General features: G+C 44.8%; 1 protein-coding gene across 5 annotated transcripts in view; it reads right to left on the minus strand.

Moving 5' to 3' along the window:
* Window positions 1-20,788, minus strand: part of DET1 (DET1 partner of COP1 E3 ubiquitin ligase) — a 52,052-nt gene that overhangs the window by 2,538 nt on the left and 28,726 nt on the right. The window contains exons 1-4 of one of the 5 annotated variants that reach the window (XM_039858308.1): window positions 14,686-14,839; window positions 9,450-10,542; window positions 6,499-6,686; window positions 1,089-1,280 (exon numbers count right to left, since the gene is read on the minus strand). In XM_039858308.1, the coding sequence (XP_039714242.1) occupies window positions 1,089-1,280; window positions 6,499-6,686; window positions 9,450-10,532 (1,463 nt within the window). In that variant the 5' untranslated portion in view covers window positions 10,533-10,542; window positions 14,686-14,839. The other 4 variants (XM_039858311.1, XM_039858313.1, XM_039858310.1 and 1 more) reach the window with 4 other exon arrangements.

Here is a 20,788-nt window from a genome sequence, read left to right on the forward strand (position 1 = left end):
CTGATAGATATTTGGTGGTTTTAATAAAGTTTGTTTGTTTTTGCCAGATGAAATAATGGTATTGAGATTGTATTTTTTTATGTCCTTATCTTTTAGAAATTCATACTGAAATATTTACAAGTAAAATGCGATGATACCTGGGATTTCCTTCAGAATAATCCAGAGTGGCAGTGGGGGTGGGAGGTAGTGGTTGTGGTAGAAAGAGAGAACAACACTGACCATGAGTTCATAACTGCTGAAGCTGGGTGATGAATACATGGAGGTTTGCTCTTCTGCTTTTCATGTTTAAAATTTTCCAAATAAAAAAATTTAACTGGTTTTTGGAACTTGACTGTAATTTCCCAAAGGAAACATTATGGTGATTGACAACCTATTCAATTCACAATGAAGCTGGATTATGAAATACTAACCATCACTGTGTCTATGTGGAAAAGACCCATGCTCCAGCACAGGGTTCTAAGAACACATCTACCTCCTTTGAAATAACTCCACTAGTGACAACAATGCCAGTTCCTCTCCCTAGTACCTATTACAGCACACAGGACAATACGAGCTCCTGACATGGAGAGACAGGTGAGTCTGTGAACTGGACACCTGTGAGGGAGGGACTGACTGTAAGAGATTAGTTTCAAGGTTCCAACAATAATACAGGAGTCTACATTCCAAAATTCTCCAAGTAAGGATACATGATTTCTCCAAAACCACCTGTTCCCCCAAATTATCTCTGCTATCTTTTCTACTGGGTAACATGGGGAAATAAAATAAGTTGAGCTAGATAAAACCTATGAAATGGTATTATATTACTAAATGGAAAAATATAGTTTCCTTCCCTGGATACCTTTAAAAGGAAACAACACCTACCTGAACTGGATGTTTTGATGAGAAGCAAAGAGTAGAGGTTGTTAATTTATGAGACTAGTGCCTAAATGATCAAAGCACCCGCCACATTATAGAAGAGCTGCCCTTTCAATTCAACCCATGAGTACAAGTGGACACAGTCACAGTGAAATGATGTCCAAGAAAAAGAGGAACAGGAAGCAGGTCGTCACCAGCCCTTAGGAGGTTTGCAGCTGAAGTGGAAATGTTACCTGATAGGGTGATCTCCACAAGTCTTGGGCCGCTCCATGACTGACACCCACTTGTCATCGTAGCTGAAGAGAGACAAATCAAGGTAGGGGCTACCACTGTACGACTGGGCACTGATGGGGAGCTGACCCAGCAGTCGGCGTACCGCCTCCGTGTGCCCTCCATACTTGGCGTTTACGATAGTGTCTTTAAACCTAAAATAAAGCACCGGTGAAGAAGGCCGTGTTAGCGGACACACAAAGCTGCCTTGGATTTCAAACTGACAAATATATGTCTAAAAACAACTCATTCTGTAAATAAAAATCCAGATATTGACTGAAGTCAGACCTCACACACATCACAAGTCTGGCTAGCTACAAATACTCTCAAAAAACAGAAAACAGAATAGAAATGGGGAACATTATAAAAGTTAACAAAGACTCTACAAACAAGTTTAAAATGAGTATAACTGATCTATGACAACTATTTCTACTTGAATTTACTCTCCCCAAATGACAGCCTCAGACTGCATCAGGAAAGAGCTAGGAAGAGTAGAGAATCCTGAATAAAGCGGCCCCTCCGTTCTTAGGATCAGATATAAGCAAACTTTCATTAACCCTTTTAACAAATTACTCACTCTTTGTTTAAATAAACTTTGAGAGCTAGCTACACATACCCTGCAGAAACATCAGTGTCTAGAAAAATAGTAACATAGACACAGTCACACATCTGATTTATCTTTAATAATAAATAATAATGGAGCGGTTATTTCTCACAATTGTAACAAATACTAAATTTAAAATCCTTTAACCAAGTACTCCTATTCTTCTTGAAATTTACCCTAAAGAAGCAATCCCAAAGACAGAGAACTCTCCATGCACATTTAATATATCATTATTTACAAGAATGAAAAGTTGGAAAAATTAAAAATCAAATGGAAAACTATAATTTTCAAATATTATATTGTAACAAGATAAATGTTTATTATAATGGTAAGTTAAAGAAGTAGGCTACATTCTGTCTATAGTATGATTAAAAACACACAGGAAAAAAAATTATGCCTAAAAAAAGAGTAGCAGAAACACATCAAAATGTTAATGGATTTCTTCCCTTCATTTTCACTTTCCTATAGTTTTTTAGAACGTCAATTGCCTAGCCATTTTTTAATCTCTACATCAAAGCATATCATACAGTTTACCCATCAAAGAGAAAATAAATCAATGTTTTTTTTTAGTCTGGGGGGAAAATGATATAACAACTCACCCCTGAAACTAATGGAATAAAAACTAATTAAATAAAAAAACTGAACGTTCCTAAATTTGGTAAGACCAGAAAGACTGATTAGATGGGTTTTAATTTTTGTTTCCCTGTTAACCTGTAGTGCTAGATGGACATTAACACTTCACAGTTTCCCTAGCTATCAACACGGCTTTTCCATTAGTCTTGACAGTAATTTTCAGAGTCTCAGTGTAAATCACAAAATTAAACCTTGAGCCAAAAAGAACTTATTTTTTTCCCTTTCACGTTAGCTGGAATCAAAGATCGTGGGCTCTTTGGTTTTCAGCCCTTTTCCAGCAAAGATCCAATACTGCATGTCATAATCTACACTCCAACCCTGCCTGGCTCAGTGGCTTCAAAAGGTAAAATGGTGGGGGCTGGCCCAGGCTTGTGATCATTACAAATCCAAGCCTCCATGAAAATCTATAGGTTGAAGCAGTTCCTGTTCCTCAGCAGCACTCACCACCTCCAACCTCCATGCTCCCCCGCTGACTGAAAGATGAAGCAGTCATCCCTCTGACTTTTCACTTGTTTAGCTCCTGGCTCACTCTCACTCTGCCCATCTAGGCCTCTCTTAATTTGTGGTGATTTCAAAATTCTCAGAGATGATCCTTCCAACACTATGGCCTCCTAGTTCCTAGACCTCCTCTCTGTCTCAGCCGCTCGATCCCACAGTCACCTTACCATCACTGATGACTGCAACCCCCTGTAACCTCAGGATGGAGCACCACACTCTCCAACCACCTTCTCTCCTATCTCTCCAGCTCACTCTCTCTACCCAACCCAGCTTCAACGATCCTTCAACTCGAATTGATTACACGGTGCCATCCATCGATTCTACCAACATTTTGTCACCCTGCAACCTCATCGTGTCCTCCCTTCCTTAGCCAGCTTAAATTCCAGTCAATCACTCCACTGCACGCGTCCTCAACAACCTGTCTTCTGTCACTTTGTGGTACTCACTTGGAAAAACCATAACCCTCGTTAAGCTCAACTCTGTCTATTCCATGCCTGTATCCACTCAGTTATCTCCACAGCTGAGAAAAACAAGGCGATGCTCACTTTGAATTTACAACCACGAACCTCATGGGGGCCCTTACTGTTGCAGGGCACTGGTGCTATATTCCCAGTCCGGTGAGCCTCCCACATTCTTCAATGACTATCTCATCCCCCTCCATCCTGTTGACCTTAACCTAATGGCATTGCTTATTTTGTTACTGAAAAATAGAAGTAATGAGAAGAGACCTTTTCAAAGCTCCTGTGAGCACATCTGCGCCTATGTAGCTGCCTACATCCCCATGCAAGGCCAACCCCCAGCTTGGGCACTAGATCCCATGCCCACTCATATACTTAACTAATTCTTTCCCCTCTTTTCTCAAACCATCAGTCACCTCCCCACCCCCTACCCGCCACGCTCCACCCCCCATCCCCCGCATCTATAGGATCAGTCCCATCTGCATACCAACAGGCCATGTTCCCCCCCCATTGAAAAAATAACAAAACAAATACTTAACACCACTTGCCTCTCCAGCTAATGCACCATTGATTCGGCTCTCCTTTACAACAGAACTCCTCAAAACATTTTTTCTTACTATCTCCAATTCTCTCCTCCTCCTTTTCTGAAACCTACACCAAACAAACTTTCGCCCCACCATCTCACTGAAACTACTCTCACCAAGTCACCAGTGATCTCTAGCTTGATATGCCCGAGTTGATGATCAGTGCTCACTGAACTTGACATGTCAGGGAAAAGTGACACTTCCACTGAGAAACCACTAGACTGCTCCACCCACAAGCTCTGCCATCACAGTTTATGGTAACTCTCTCTTGCAAGCTGATTAAGCCAAAAATGTTAGAATCATCTTTGGCTGTGCTCTTTCACAGCCCGCATCCCATCCTCCACTGATCTTCTGGGCACTATCTTCAAAATACACTGAGAATATGTTTACCACCCCTAATGTCACTACCTGAACCCAAGCCCCCACTGTTCAATAAACACAGTAATTACTGATGGTCTAGTATGTGCCAGGCACTCTTCTAGGTGTTTAGGATATTATGAGTGAACAAAACAGAACTTAAATCCTAGTGACAGGAAACACAATGCAATAATTTTACTGGATCATTGCAATAGTCTCCTAACTGGTGTCCACGCTTCCGCCCTACCTCCACAGTCCAGTCTTAACACAGCAAGCAGAGTGATCCTGCTTAAACATGAGACCACTAAAATACAATCTCATCTACAGTCAAAGCCAAAGCCTCAGAATGGGCCCTGTGTCTGTCCTCATCTCTAACTACTCTGCTCACCCCAGCCCAGCCACACTGACCTCCCTGGTGTTCCTCAAATGCATGAGACCCACCCAGGACCTTTAAACTGAATGATCCCTTTGCTGGTTTTTCCTCTCTCTGATATCCCCCTGCTATTCCTTCCCCTGATATTCCCACAGCTTTCTCCTGACCTCCTTCCAAAGCTTTGCTCAAATATCGCCTTCCCAGTGAGGCCTGTGCTGACGACCCTGCCGGAACATAACTGACAGTCTCCTGTTAATGCACTCGAAACCACCAAATGTTCTCATGATTTTAATTTTTCCTTGGATACATCCTTCTCGGAAACCTCCACCCTCCTGCTTCAGCCTGGTCCAGCCAGTGGTCTGTCTTCCCGGAACTTCCCTTTACCATGGTCCTTGGAATTCTCTTGGCTTCTCTCCAGTGTCAAACTACTTCCTGTACCATCCTTCTGTGCATTATTGGTAAAATACATCTTCTAGATGCTTCCTTAGAAAAGTGACATGGAAGGTAATTTTTTGAGATCTTACATGTCTGAAAATGTCTTTGTTCCACCTATTATTTAGATATAGAATTCTAGGTTAGAAATCATTTTTATCAGACATCTGATGTTAATGACTTCAAGTTTTCAATGTTGTTATTGATAAGTCCAATACCATTCTGATGAATTAATTTTTAATATGTGACATGCAGGTTTTTCTAAAAGTTTTTACAATTTTCTCTTTATCCCCAATGTTCTAAAATAACATGATGCTATATATATGCCTCAGTGTGGGTCTTTTTCTCATTGACTGTAGTGGATACTTGATGGATCCAATACTGTGCTAACAAAGGTTCAATCATTATTTCTCCAAGGGGAAAAAAGTTATGATTTGCAGCACTTGCCGATTTCTGTGGTGTAACTCCTGCTGCTGTGGTCAGTTTCAAAGTACCAGTATGACATCACTAATGTGGAGCTGTCAAGAGATGAACTATAGCATATCACTATATAGTATTTTCACCTGCACACAGATACAAATAACCTCAAGAGCATAAGTAGTAGTGAAATAATTAGGAAATGACTAATTTTTGATAATGGCTGTGTTTAGCAACCAGCTTGCAATAATTCCTGAAAGTTTAACATTGGCTCACATGAGTCAGCGCCACCAAGCTCGAACATGCCACTAAACGGTCCTACCAATGTGGAAACATGGCCTTCAGCGCTAGGAACTGCCCTACGCTGCTTCCGCCCCTTTATTTTCCCTATTGCTCCTCTGGCATTAGTCAGACATTGGGATACCTGGGTAAATCTTCTAATTTTTTTTTTTTCATCTTTTCTCTACCATTTTCCTTATCTTTTTATCCTACTTTTTTGGATGGTGCTTCGACTATATCTAACAAATTCAAAATTTCTAAAGCATGACCCTGTTCTAAATGTTCTTATTCTGATAGTTTCAATTATTTCAGTGAATGCAACGTTGTTTCTTTATTCTGTTTATTTTGGTCTCTCTCTTCCAAGATAAAGGCTTTCCTTAAGTGACTTGTGTTCTTTGGTATCCATATTTTTTCTTAAACATTTATTATGACTTATAAGGGATCCATTTTAATTTTTTTTACCAAAAGATTTTTGGAGAATATAAAATTAAGCATGTAGAGCCATGTAATTTCAATTTACATAAACGTTGTATTTTCAATGCAGCAAAGTATGACAAGATGGTTAATAAAATATGTTACATTAGAATACAATTCTGTGGGGGAGATGAAATGGATATATGAAATGAAGGATAAGATTGTAGCATGGTTTCCTGATGTAAATGACTACTGGCCTCACACCAACAAATTAAGAAAAGTTTAAGAAAAACTAAGCCTGTTAGGCCTGGCAGAACAACTTACCGGCGCTGGATCTGCCTTGCAAAATTGTTGCTGGAAGCCGAGCAGGGAAACTGGACTTCACTGTGTAGGGTCGCATTACGGAAGAGATCACAGAAGTTCTCAAAGAGCTCCAAGAGCTCATCCGATGTATTCTCAAACACAGCGATCACCTCTGTTGTCACCATATTGTACACCACAAAGAAAGATGCCTGCAGAAGAACAGAGAGAGGTAAGGGGCAGCTGGGTATAATGCCATGCCTAACGAACTAATCACTTGGCTGAAAATTCAAGCTACCCCTCTGCTCCAGCACTAGGGCCAAAACATGGCTCCAAGTGGTTCTGAGAAAGGAGAAGACCTTGGTGGGCTTTATCAGTCAAGGGCTTCAGTACTGCCAGATTTCCCACTCTACCTGTGCTGCCAGAATTACTGAATTGGCCAGCATATATGTATAAAAAGCTTTCCAATCTTCCATATCAAACTGTGCAAATGCAATATTTTTCCTTCCAAGTGTTTATTCCCTACTTGCTCCCCAACCAACCCTGAGATAAAAAACACTTTTTTAAATTGCCAGATTTTAATTTTCCTTCCCACTGAGAAAGTCATTTTGCAGCCTGGAGCTGCCTGTTGACAAATTATTTTCTCTCATATATGTATAGTTGAAAGTTCAATTTGGGGGCATTTATTTATTTTTCCTCTTAATATTTCTAACATGCAGAGAAACACCTTAAGTATATTGTGTCCTAAAACTGCCCAGACAAGTTGTAACCAAGCAGGATACGTGCTACTGAACAAATGAAAAATCAGAGCGATATTTCCATTTATTTTTTTATAAATGTTCTTTCAACCAAGAGCATTTGCAGCATTTGAGATTTGTAGCAATTAAAACCAGAGGGGGAACCTGAAAAGCATTCAAATGCCATAGGTGGCAGTTACTGCTTTTTCTGAATGGGCCCATGGGTGGCTAGCCCTCTTCCTCTAAACCTCCAGTTTAGAGGGAACTGCTCCGCCTAACAGGGAAGAAGTACCAGGAACCCTTAATGTTTGTCACAGTGAATGTGACAGTGTGAATCAATCTGCACGTTTCCAACAGAACTCTAGAAGTTGTCAGAACAATGGGATTAGTCGTCTCCTTCCTATGATTGAGTTTAAATCTCCCTTACCAATTTCTGGAGCCATTTGGCCCACCTATTTTACTAGTAATTAGTCCTTCCCAGAACTTATATTACATGACTTTTACAAACCCCTGGAAATTAAATTTGGCTGTAAATTAAAGAGGCTGGAGGATAACCTGAGAATACCCTAATATTAGCAAGGCTTTGTTTTTGGGTGCATTTTTTACTCATTAACCTTATTGGAACCTATCAAATTAAACTGAGGAACAAGGGAAAGACAACTAGGGCAGAGAGACTGGGTTTAAAGTTACAGACTCTGTTAAGCAAAGCACAGAGCCCTAGATACGTTTCTAGCTACAATTATCACAGCTACCAGAAATAAATAGGTCATGTTTTAAAAAAGGAAAAAAAGATAATCTCGAATGCAGCAGTCACAGACATCTTACTCCCGCCAAAATAAAAAGGTAATTACAGCTCGAACCTAAATAAAAGATTGGCTCATGTCCTTTCTATAGACCTGGACAACACTTTGATCGTATCAGGGCTTCACCGGGATCCATCCTAATTATGTGAATATAGAATGACATACACATCTACTAATCTTCCCTCCAGGGCAGAATGGGAAACACAGGACAGGAGGGTACAGAAGTCAAGGGCTTCACTGCCACATAGATGAACTTAAATGTTCACCTGTGATAGCAAAATGGGTGACTTCATCATTGACAGGAAAGAAGAATCCAGGAAAAAAGTGATCTCTTAACCATATTACTCCCCATCTTTTTTAAGAATACATAAGCTATGATTCAGAAGAAAAATGTTAGAAAACATTTTACCACCGATGGCTTGGTAAGGTCTTAAGAGACAATGCTCTGCACAGTCTCTCTTAATGACAGAATCAGCAACAGGTCAATGAGACACCAGATTCAGATGACTTTGTGGTTTACTGATTTGTTCTCTGTTCAGAATTTCCAATCTATCAACTAAGAAAACAATCTAGAAACCGGAGAATGGGGGCAAAGATAGAGAAAAGGTGTCTCTTAGGGGGTCGACACTAAGTGGAGACCAAAGGGAAACACCCAGATTACCCCGAATTTCAACATGGTGTTTTAACCCAAGAGTCTCAGAGGTTTCTGTGCTCTTACCACCACCTTATTCCCATTCGAGTAATGCCTGTCTCCCCTACCAACATCTTTCACCCAAACTGAAAAACCCTCAGGATCTGCAGTCCTGCTGAGTCACGTGGGCGACTCGAAACGTGGGCTTCCTCTTGATCTTTTACTGCTCTACAACCTACCTTTCAGCATGTGGGTGAGAGCAAAGTCGTAAAACTCAACTGTCAAGTGGACTTACGTATTAGTTACCTTTTAAAGTAGGCTTTGGGAAGAAGTTTATGGACATGAGCCATTTAAGCGAGAAAGAAAGACTAAATTTTGAGAGGATTTTCTTTTTTCTATGGTGGGCTCATTCTCATCGCCAGAACTAAAACAGTCGGACCAACAAGCACAGTCTTACAAAATCAAGACAGGATTATCCACAGGTAGTCCAAACCTTGACCTTGCAGCATCTGGATTTCCACTTCGAGGGTACTGAAAATGCCCTGCAGAAGTTAAAAGGGTAATGACCACAGAAGTGACTATCTACGTATCGATGGCTTGAGATTTAGCTTCCATTTATCCAAAAAAAATGCATGTGGCCAGAGAAAAAATAGAGCTGTTTTAAGCTTGACTGAGCTCTAGGACGGCAGAAATTCAAGACTACACAAAACGTGTATTTCTGAAAGGCTGGCTTTGGCAAAGAGAGAAACCAGCCCATTCAGCCAAGAAGACTGGAGGGATAAAGGGCAGGAGAGTACCTCATACCTGTGATGGATCTGTGACCCTCAGGGTAACAACGTCCTCACTAGTGTACTTGATAAACAGATGGTTTTCATCCAGAAGCTGCATTTTCCACATGCGCAGCTGCCGCAGTTGGTCGAAATACTGGAAGAAGCGCCTCTTGGCCATCGCGCTCCCGTCCTGCTCTGCCCGGCGCCACAGGTACACAAGCAGCCGGTGTTTCAGGGAGTTGATGAAGGGATCCCTGAAAGGATTGGCCATGCCTGTCTGACTGTCCCGCTGGACCTCGGGGAAAACAGCTGACACAGTGAGCAGGTCATCCTCATAGCAGAAGCGGCCAATGGTCCTCACATCAATGAAAGTGCCTTCGGGGGTCACCTGGAAGACATGGATGGTCTGCTGCTGCACGGACAAGATGGCCAGGATGTTTTTATACAAGTATAGCCCTTGGTTGTGTGACAGGACCACTTTATCACACTTGAAGGTACGTGTGTCACATAAGCGGCCAGTGTGAAGGTCAATGATGTGGAGAGAATAGTCCTCCAGAGGGGACCGCGGGTTGGGAGTCACAGACTCACTGTTCCGATACACCTCATAAAAAGGAGGGTGAGGCTCGTCCGGGAGGTAGGCAGCCGAGCCCACGATGACACACCGGCAGTCGTCAGTGAAAAGACTGCACTCCCGGTTCAGGTGCTCGCCGTTGGCCGCTACATTGGTGATGTGCAACAGGACAAAAAACCGTTCGAAGAGCCGGCCACGAATGTTGACTGACCGCTGGTCATTGCCGTTGGACAGGATCTCCCCCTCATAGCCCTGCAGTAGGTCCTCAGCTGCTTGGCAGCCCTGGTACTCATAGATCTCGAGGGATGTCTGGTCTGAAGAGAAGGCAATGAAGTAGCGTCCATCGGGCGAGAATTTACGCAAGAAACAAGGAGGCTTTTCAACGTTGACAACTGTGAAGTTGGGGAAGACGTTCTGGTGGAACACTCGGACCTGATGCCAGTGGGTGCCTGCCTTGCCGGAACTGATCCGCCGGTGTTCCAAGCGGTGAATGACATTTTGGTTCTGGATTCTTCGAGGTTTGATGGTGGAAACATGATGATCCATTATCACATCTCTACATGGCAAAATAAAGCAGAAGAAAATAAAACGAAAGTTACCAAAACATACACAAGTCAAATGGATTTCCCTCCTTGTGTCTTAAACCTAGGAGTCCCCAAGATGACAGTGATCAGCATTCCTCCTTCCCAGATCAGAGTCAGGAAGTGGCCCTGACATTTCAGTAGCAGACTGGAGCCAGACTAGAAAACATTTTGTATGTCATGCCATGCAAGCTATCACAGGTTTTAAAGCAGGGGAGTGAATGGACTCGATCTGTGTTTTAGAAATAAAAATATACACACAAAGGGGTACTTACTTATTTATAGTCTGACTCCTAAAAGGCATCTGAAATGCCTTATATAAACATATATGCTATCTGGTTCAGTTAAAGATGTGCTTACCTCTATGACTGAGGAAATCAAATTTCTCAAACTGCTAGTCACAACTCATTAATAGGTCCTTGAAACCAATTTAGTGGATATACTGATGGACATTTTAAAAAATGGAACAAAATAAAAAATATCAAACTGAATCACACATAGTAAAGATAAGCACTGTTTTGTGAAACTTTTGTTTCGATTATATGTGAGTTCTATGCACTGTGTGAGGATAGCTCCTACTGATCTGAACTAGAGCAAATCTGCCCTCAGACCAAATCCAGCCTGCCTGCCTGTTTCTATAAATAAAGATTTATTGGAACACAGCTACACCTGTTCATTTACATATTCCCTATGGTGTTTTCGCCCTACAAAAGCATAGCTGATGAGTTGAGACAAAGACCACATGGCCCGCAGGCCTAAAATATTTACTATCAAGCCCTCTGCAGAAGAAGTTTGCCAGCCCCTGATCTTGAGCACTGGTTTCTAAGTGGGGCAAGTCTGTAATATCTGGAGACATTTTTGGGTGTCATAACTTGGAAGGGAGGGGTGCTATGGGAGTCCGGCAAACAGAAGCTCGGGATGCTGCCAAGCATACTACACTAAAGAGGACAGCCCCTCACATCCAGCCCAAAACGTCAGTAGTACTAAGGATGAAAAACCCTAATCTAGGGCTCATGATATGTATACATATATATCATGAGACACATATGAGAGTGTCTGTAGCAGGACTGTTAGCAACAGCAAAAAACTGACAACACTCCAAATATCAACAGCAGACTAGATAAATTTATCCAGGTATATTCATGCAGTGGAATCTTACAAAGCAATGAATTAATGTACTACAGTTATACACAACACAGATGAATCTCAGGACACAATGTTGAATGAAGAAAGCAAGGTACAGAATACATAGTGTGATTCACTTTATATAGCTTCAAACGATTTCTAGTTTAAGAATACTAATATATATGGTATGCAATTATGAAAAGTAAGGGAATTATAGACATAAAATTCAGAACAGTGGTTACCTCTGAGGAATTTAAAAAATAGGATGGGAGCTGAAGACACACTGGTAACTGCGAGGGCGTATTTTTTCTTAAAATAGCATTGATTGTACTGTTACTCTTTAAAGATTGCATATCTTTAATTAGTTGTACTTAATTTTTTTTAATTAGAAAATAATCCTTATAAAGGGAAAATAATGACCAGTAAGATGAAGCCAGAGGTTGACAGAAACACAAACCACGAGGACCTCCAGAACCATCAAACTTCGAATTTGGTTCTGACTTTCTCAGCACACAAGGGAAAGAGGAAAATACACTGGTTAGAGAATTTGCACTGCCAGTAAGATAAAAACTTAATAGCTGCTCGAAAGCAGCATAGCTCTTTCCAGCTCTGGAATTTAAAAGAAATCTCTCTCATGAGTTTTCTCGAAGGACCTTAGCATGATACAGTGGGCAATGTCCTCCACACCTAAATAAATACAATATTGAATTTCACACAGCTACTCCTTTTAACAGTAATACTGTTATGTGGCTATTTTGATACAGCCTAAAAAACACACACTATTAAGGTTTTAGCATTTGAAAGTATCTTGTCATATACAAAACTGCCTCATTGGATCTCTGCGAACGACACCTCTGCCAACCAAAGATGGGGACTGGAGTCAGAAAGGGAGACCAGAATGGGATGAGAGAGGCAGGTAAGGCCCAGCATGGGTGAAGGAATGGGCGTTAGGTAGACAGCATCGACCTGACTAACCCCTTGAGTCAGATAAAGTATACAACAGTTGTTCAACACAGAAAAGGGCACTGATCGTTTTAAGCAAAGCAAATGCTTACTTCTAAGAAAATTCATGCACGTTTTAAATTGTCCCATCTAAAATTCTGACTTATCTTTTTTTAAGACAAAGAAACCAGCAAGGGAGTGAAGGGAGTAAAGAGATGGTGTAGGCAGAGAGGAAAGCCTGTCATTAGCTTCAGCTCCAAATTGTACAGGAAATCCTCACTGAATTTCCTAACACTTCCCTCAGCATGCTCTATCTCTACATTATCTATATAAGATTTTGTATCACACAGTTATCGTTTTGGGGGACATGATGGAATTCTAAAAGTCTTTTTCCACTTGTTCTTATTCTGATTACAATGCATGCTCATAAAAATTCAAACAGTATAAAAAAAGTACATGATGAAGGTCCCTAGTGAGGTTGAGAATTACGATGAGTTAAAAGTAACATTTTTTTCCCCAAAAGCTGGCCCTCTACCACTTTCCCTATTCCAATGAACAGTCCCGCCACTCATCTGCTAACTAGAAATGGAAACTGGAGGGTGTTCCTTGATACCTCTTTCCCTCAGCCCCCATACCTGATCGGTCACCAAACTCTGGAGATCTTAACTCCTAGATAGTCCTATAATCCTCCACTCCTTTCTATCATGATCTGCCAGCACCCTTAGCCAAAATTTTTATAATTTCATGTCTACAACACTGCAATCGTTTCCTACCTGGTCTCCCTAAATCAACTCTTGTCCACCTTCAATCCATTCAACAGCCAGAGTGATGTTTTTAAAATGTTTTTGTGATCATATCCTCCCCACTATGAATTAAGACAGGTCAGTATATTCCCATTGCTCTTAATGATACAATCAAAATCCTTAAGATGCCAACCTGGTGCTCTCAGGTCTCAGCTTTGCCTCTCCGGCCTCATTTCCCACTTAACTATTTCGGACAGGTGTCCTATCAACTGCCTTAGAAACTCGGCACTTGCTGTTAACCTCAATCTAAACAATCTCCTCTCACTTTGCTGAGTTAATTCCTATGTCGGATTAATTATCCCTTCTCAGAGGCATTTTCCTTCACCTTCCCACTGGATAAAATAGCAATATACTAGCCATACCTCACCTTTCATAGAACTTACCACAGCTTTCGACTCTGTCTCTGCATTTTACTTATGTCTGTGGCAACAGATGGTGAGCTCCTGCGCAGTCCACAAACATATTCTGTATGCCCATCGCCGTACTTGACACTTCTTACGCCTGCTTTCCTCAACACCTGACCTGCCTCATGCCAAATTCTTTGCCAACACCGGTATCCATAGGGGCTGTTCCCTATGCCTAGGATGCATTTTCTCTGGCCTTTACCATAACTTCTCAAGTTGCAGCTTAAGTGTCATCTTCAGGAAGTCTTCTCTGACCACCCTATCTAAAACTAGCCTCCCATCATTTCTTTGTTGTCTTCTCCAAAGTAACTGTCGCAATTTGAATTTGTACGTTTACCTGCAATGGTTACGTGCTTGATGTTGGACTCCCTCCCTAAACTGTACTCTCCAGACGTGAAATAATCATGTCTACCAAAGTCACCTGTTTTCTCAAGAGTCTAGCACTGGAGCTGGCCCATAGTATGCGTTTGAGACGTTATTTACGGAACGTAAGAAAGCCTGGCTGAATCGGACCACTAAGGCGTTTCGTGGTACTAAGCAAGTCCTCTGCCCTTAGCTGGGTCTGTTTTCCCATAGGGGCGGGTGCGCAAATCTTTCAATTCTTTGTGACAGCTTCCAAAACTGAGAGGGGACGGAGGGGCGGGCATCACCACCCCTAAGGGGGCGCCCCCGGAAAGAAAAGCCCGGGGCGGGGCCTCCCTGGGAAGAGAATTCTGAGGGAGGGAAGGCGGGGGCCGCGGGGCCTCGGCGTCAAGCAGGGAGGGAGCAAGCAGCCCCATGGCGATAACCTGAGGAGGCCTCGGAGACGGCTTCGAGGATGGGCCAAGGAAGGAGAGGTCCTCACCTGTCGGTCCGGGCTCAAAGGGCGGGGGCGAGGGACCCCCCGGCCGGCTCGGCGCGCGCCTCCCCCGGCCCCGCCCCCGCCATGCTTCCGGACCCGGCGCCGCGGCCCCCGCTTCCGCTAGCCACCGGAAGCGCGGCGCAGCGAGACGCGACGTGGGGAGAGCGCCGTGCCGTCCCGCCGGCCCTGCGGGACGTTACAGCGCACCCTGGTGTCCGGAGGGGGGATCGAAGCCACAGAGGTCCAGTTTGTGGCAAAGGAAAAAATTAACTGGCGCCCTAAACAGGGCACCTCCGCACTGTCCCCGCGCCTGCTGGGCACGCTGGCAAAAATATTAATTTTTCACCTCTTGATTAGATGCGCCATTTCATCAGCCGAGAAACCGCGAACGCTTAAAGGACAAGACTGCTTTTCTCTGAACGCTCAGTGCCTAATACATTTGCTGGCACGCAGTGGATGTACAATAAAAGTTTCTTTCACTAAATTAATCCCATAACCTTTCCTTGACTTTCACTTACATTATCTCATTCAGTCTCTTACAATCTGGTTCCTCCCTCGAAGCTTCTGCTTTGTCCTATTTCTGGACAGCCTGTCCCCCAATTTTCCCACCTCAGACTCCTGGTCCCAGGGCAAATGTCATCTCTTCAGAGGGCTTTCCTGACAGCTCTTGGTCCACTGCCATGATGTTATTTCTTCAAAGCACTCATCACTATCCGATATTACCTGGTTTGAGCCTTCAATTCAGAATGAATCAAGAGCCAAGGCTTCGAACAGAGGGATAGCATAAGCCGACTTATGTTTCAAAAGGTTCACTCTGGCTGCCACAGGGAAAGGGGACTAATGAGGGACTAACCGGGAGCCTACTACAATAGTCCAGGCAAGAGATGATGGTAGCCTAGATTGGGGTGATGAAGGTGCACGTGGTGAGAAGTTGTCAGATTTGGAATACACTGAAGATGGAGTCAACAGGACTTGCCAATGGATTGCATAAGCAACGTAAGAGAAAGAAAGGGGAGAGGCGAAGATGTCCCAAAGTATTTGGCCTAAGGAACTGAATTCTTTTGCTCAAAAAGCTATAGAACATTTAGATCGGGCTACATTCGAAGTCAGCTCCACAAGAACAGAAACCACTTCTGCATTGCAACTATTGATTCCTGAGGGCTAACACAATGCCAGGCACATAGGCACTCAATAAAGATTAGTTGAATGCCGAGTCTTTTATACACGCAGGGCAGTGCCTCAGTGGGGTCATCTTCAAGCACGGCAGATGTCACATTTTATTTCCACGGCTCCTCAGCCCACTTTCTCAGATCTTCTCATTTCTAATTCCCTTCCATTCCTCCCATTTTTTTCTCACCCCAGGAAGAACACTGAGTCCTGAGTTGTAGCCCCGTTGCACCCCCGTGCCCCTTCTGCCTCCTTCGTCCCTCTCAAGAGTCTCCGTGTACACAGGGTCCCCAAGTTAGTGGGGTGATGGAGTGATAGGGAGGCACCTGAAGGACTTGAGAGCTTTCTCTCCACTCACTTCAGTCCTCCTGTGACTCTTCTGCCAAAGCTATTAGCAACTCTGCTCGTTAGCTGCATTAGCCACAAGAGATGGAGATGGGGAAAAAGCATCACGAGAGGCTCTTGTTCTTTCTCCCTTTCTAGAAGAGGCTGACAGAGCTCTTTTCACCTCCATACTGTGGCAGACATTTCTTGTCCTAAGTATCATACCACGACCGCCCATCATCATCATCATCATCATCAATGTCATCGTCATTATCATCATCAATCCTTTAATCAAAATAATTGCGATTGCCATTTAGGACCTATTTACTGTATGCCATACCCTACGCCAATCATTTCACCCACACTATCCCATTTCGTCCCTTAGATAACCATGCGAATTAGGTATTATTACCCCTACTTCGCAGATGCAGAAACTGAGCCTCACTTGACCCTCACCCTATAGTTGCTTCACAAGGCTCACCTCTTCATAATAAGCCCTTTATTGCTCTTTGCAGGAAATGCTCGGGTTCTGCTTATAGCGCTTCAGCCTTGAGATTTCAAACTCAAATTCTCATCAATTATCTGAAGACATGCCTTCCCTCCATGCTCTCGGCTAAATGCTTCCTGCCCCAGGAGTAGTTTTGCTTTCTCTTCTGTGGCCCTGCAGGACAAGGGAGAATGGCTGGAAATGAAGGGAAGAGGCTGGAGGCCAAGAAGGCAAAGCCCAAGGAACATAAAAAAAAAATCTTAGCTGCAGAGAAAAGCACTCTTCCTCCCAGGAAGGCAATGAAATTAGAGGCATTTGTGAGACACAAAGATTCAATAAAACCTAGGGAGGCTCTCAGGTAAGTGGGGCCAGGACTGGCTGGGGAGATGGAACAGCTGGTCCTCACCTCCAGTGCCAGTAATCGCCCCCTCTGTCATGATGGCTGAACATACAGTCCTTCCCGGTCCCGCACCCGTGCTGCCCCGTAATGGGAGCAACTGGGATGGCCAGAGGAGCGGGGGTGGCCTGGCCACCCACAGGGCATGAGCCTCCTCCCAACCATTGCCCCATGCCTGGGGTCTGGGGCTCCGAGAACTTTGGAGCTGGGACCTGCTCTGAGAGCAGGAGGCAAAGCTAGGATTGCCCTCCTGTCTATCTGTAGGATATAGGCCACCAGAGGGCCTGGGAGGAGCCCGGGGGCAATCTGTCGGGGAGGAACGGGGCATCCCTTCCATCCCTTTCCCCCATCGCCATCTCTTTCACCCTCTGAGGATCCAATGGCGAGTAACTCACACTGCAGAAGAGAGAATGGGGTGCAGAAAGTGCTGGTCAGGGAAGCACAGGGCCAGGTGGATACAGCAGGTGACAGGCAGCCCAGGTGTTCCTCAGTTAGGGACGGTCTTCAAGAAGACGTGATCTCAATGTCTGGTGCATGGCCAGCCATGGAGGGAAGGAGTCAGTAGAAAGGGACAGTAGGTGGGAAAGCACAAGACAGGAGATGCCTTCTAGAAAATGCACTTCGCATCTGGAGGCAGGTTTCGAAAGAGGTTGCCGAAGCAACAGGATCACGATAAACAACTTGGAGGAGAGTGCCATCACGATTATGAATCTAAGGGGAGTGGAAACATCCACACTAGGATGTTCATTACAACCGAGATGTCCAACAGCAGTAAGAAATTCTGTACAGCCCCTGAGGGTATGTTACGCAGCTTTCAAAGTCAACGGTAATGATAACTAAGTCATAATATTTTATAAGTTTATGTTGAAACAAATGTCAAAGTAGATCCCTAGATCCCAGTGGTTGAAATAGGAAAAGGACATAATTTAACGTGTATTCACGAGGAAGCTGGGCTCTGTCCCAAGATGGCCGGGGTGGACATATGGAATTGGAGGTTGACATTTGCAATATGGAACCAATAACCACCGTAGCTAAATGTGAAATTCAGCCTCCCTTTTCCTCCCTTTTCATGGGTGAGGCCATCCAGAGTCACTCTCTCCTCCTTCCACTCCACTGACGAAAACTAAAGGCTGGAAACCCAGGCCCAGCGCAGGAGGGCAGAGCATGTGGAATGTGGGTGTCTGGGGATGTGGAAGCCTCCAGTGTGGCCACAGTGAGATCAGTCAGGCTTCACTCCAACAGGAATCTCTGCACATGGCCAGCCAGAGGGGCTTTGCCACAGCCCATTCCCCTGCCAGTTCATCAATGGCAAGTTTGAGGGACAGCCAAGGTCTTATCCTAGGGACCTGGTACAATGAGGACAAAGTGACACTCAGCAGCTAAGATCCACAGAATGGCCTCTGACCAGCAAGAAGCAGGATGAAGAGAGGGGAGGAGAGAGGGCAGGGGTGGAGACACATTCCCCTTTCACAGGATTTCGCTGTCAGCTGGGGGCTGGGCCCCTCGGGGCATCTGATAAGGTTGTTAAGTCAGCCAGAACACCTGCCCGGCCATCTGGCACTTTCGTCCTCCTGACAGGGCCACCCAGGCCTCCTTGCCCACCTCCTGGAAGCCAGGGGGCTGCAGGGGTCCCGAACGCCTGCCAATGAGAATGAAACCTCCCAGGTGCCAAGGGCTGTAAGGCAGCAGTCTGTGTTCCAGGGAACACTTCGGAAACATCTCTGTGACTCTGAAGAGATGCGTCTCTAGTGATGGCGTGTGCTGGGTGGGGACCCGCTCTCAGGCTCCTGGTAGTTTAAACACGGATTGATTCGGACCTCACTAACAGAGCAGTGGAGTCAGGGGCCGGAACGGGGAGAGTTTAATTGAGGCTGCCCTCTCTCCATAGCAGACCGAACCAGAGCAGCAGCCCAGGGACCAGTAATCATCTCAGACGGTGGGGGGACCAGTAATCATCTCAGACGGTGGGCTCGGGGGCTTATCTGCCGTGCAATCGCCTCGTCCCTCTTCTTCTGGGCCCTAGAAACCACAGCATTTGGGGAGAAAACACAGTACCTGTGTTAGCAAATCTCGTTAGGCTCTACCTAGTGGCATGTGACCCATCGATATATATATTTAGCTGTTCCAATAGGGTTCTGATTGGTGTTTAAAAAAAAAATCTTGATTGGGACTGCTGGAAATGTTCTGTATCCTAGGTGATGATTATACACGTGTGGACATGTGTACAACGTCACCCAGCTGTACACTTAACTGTCCTTTCTGCACATACTCTATGTTATCCCTCTACTTACAAATTTAAAAGAAAAATTCTACAAAAAAAACACGCAACCGAGTGATGCTAAGCTCTCAGGTTTAATACCCCACCCCACAACCCCACAACCACAGAGCCCTGGCTGTAGGTGCAAAACTGTAGCTGGATCCCTTCCAGCTGGGGGTAGAAAGAGGTGGAATTTGAAGAGGGCACACCTGTGTTTGAATGTTGACTCTGCAATTTCCTAAGTCCCTCTGGGCAAGGCATTCAGCCTCTCTATGCCTCAGTTTCCTCACCTGTAAGGTGGGGTAATATCCTCGCCCTGCTGGTTGTTGTGACGATCAAAGGTGATTACATGGAAAGCACCTGGCACATCTCAGCTGCTCCCTACACAGCAGCTCAGGTCACTCACTGCGCAACGGCTGGTCCCTCAGGAGCCTGCTTCTCCTGCTTACCTGTCCTCACCTTAGTTTGACAGACCCAGCATCTGAAATGAAGTTCAATGTCACTTGACACCAAGCTCTCTCTCTCCACCTCCTCTCATGCACTCCACGATTTTCCAGTCTGCAAAAGTCCTGCTTATAACCCTTAACCTGTCCCCGGTTCACGTAAGAGTGGGCCGGTTCGTTCTACTCTCCATCCCACGAGACCAGCCCAGTCTCCACTCTTCAATCAGTGGCCCCAGTAGCAGCCCAGCCACATGGACGGCACCAACTCGACCAGACCTGGGGCTGGGATTCCCATGGCGAGTGAAGAGGACATCCACAGCCCACTCAGCACTTGCCAGTGAAGACCAGATAGGAGCCATTTCTCAGGACCCAGGATACGGGTGGGGGGCAGACCCAGTGCCCACACATGAGCTACTTCTGTCTACCCAGGAATGCAGACCTGTCCAAGATGAGGTGTCACAGGCGCGGACAGACACATGAGAACATCAGTACTCACCCGTGCACATCCTTCCCCAGCATGCATGCCTATGCTGAGGGGAATTCACCACCTTCCCGAGACAAACCCCTTCCTCCATGAACCGCTGACAGTTTTTGAAACCACTGCCTCAAGAGAAGGGCTGCACCTGCTCCCCTCTCTTGCCAACTAGAATCAGCCTCACCCCTTCTCTGCACCCTTAGCCTCCAAATACTTAAAGACAACCATGTCTCCATGCTCCAGAGGGGCCTTCTCCAGATTCAAGATTCCCTATTCCTTCACCTGCAGCGCAGACGTGATCCCAGAACGTTCCATCCTTGTGATGCCCTGCTCCAGGTCCCATCCTGGAAGCGGTAAGGGATAAAATTAAGAAATGATGGCTATTTTCACACGGGCTCCCAAGTGCCCGTTCCAGGCCCTCCTTTATGGTCTTCACGCCTTTTTCCACCATTGGCGCCACCGCTACAAACCCCCTCTGCGATTGCTTCCCGGTTCACACCAATTAGGCCTTACTTGGCCTGAGACGGGAACGAGAGCTTTGCCATTTTCTTCAAGG

Source organism: Pteropus medius, unplaced genomic scaffold, assembly GCF_902729225.1.
Source record: "Pteropus medius unplaced genomic scaffold, Ma_sr-lr_union100, whole genome shotgun sequence".
Lineage (NCBI taxonomy): Eukaryota > Metazoa > Chordata > Mammalia > Chiroptera > Pteropodidae > Pteropus > Pteropus medius.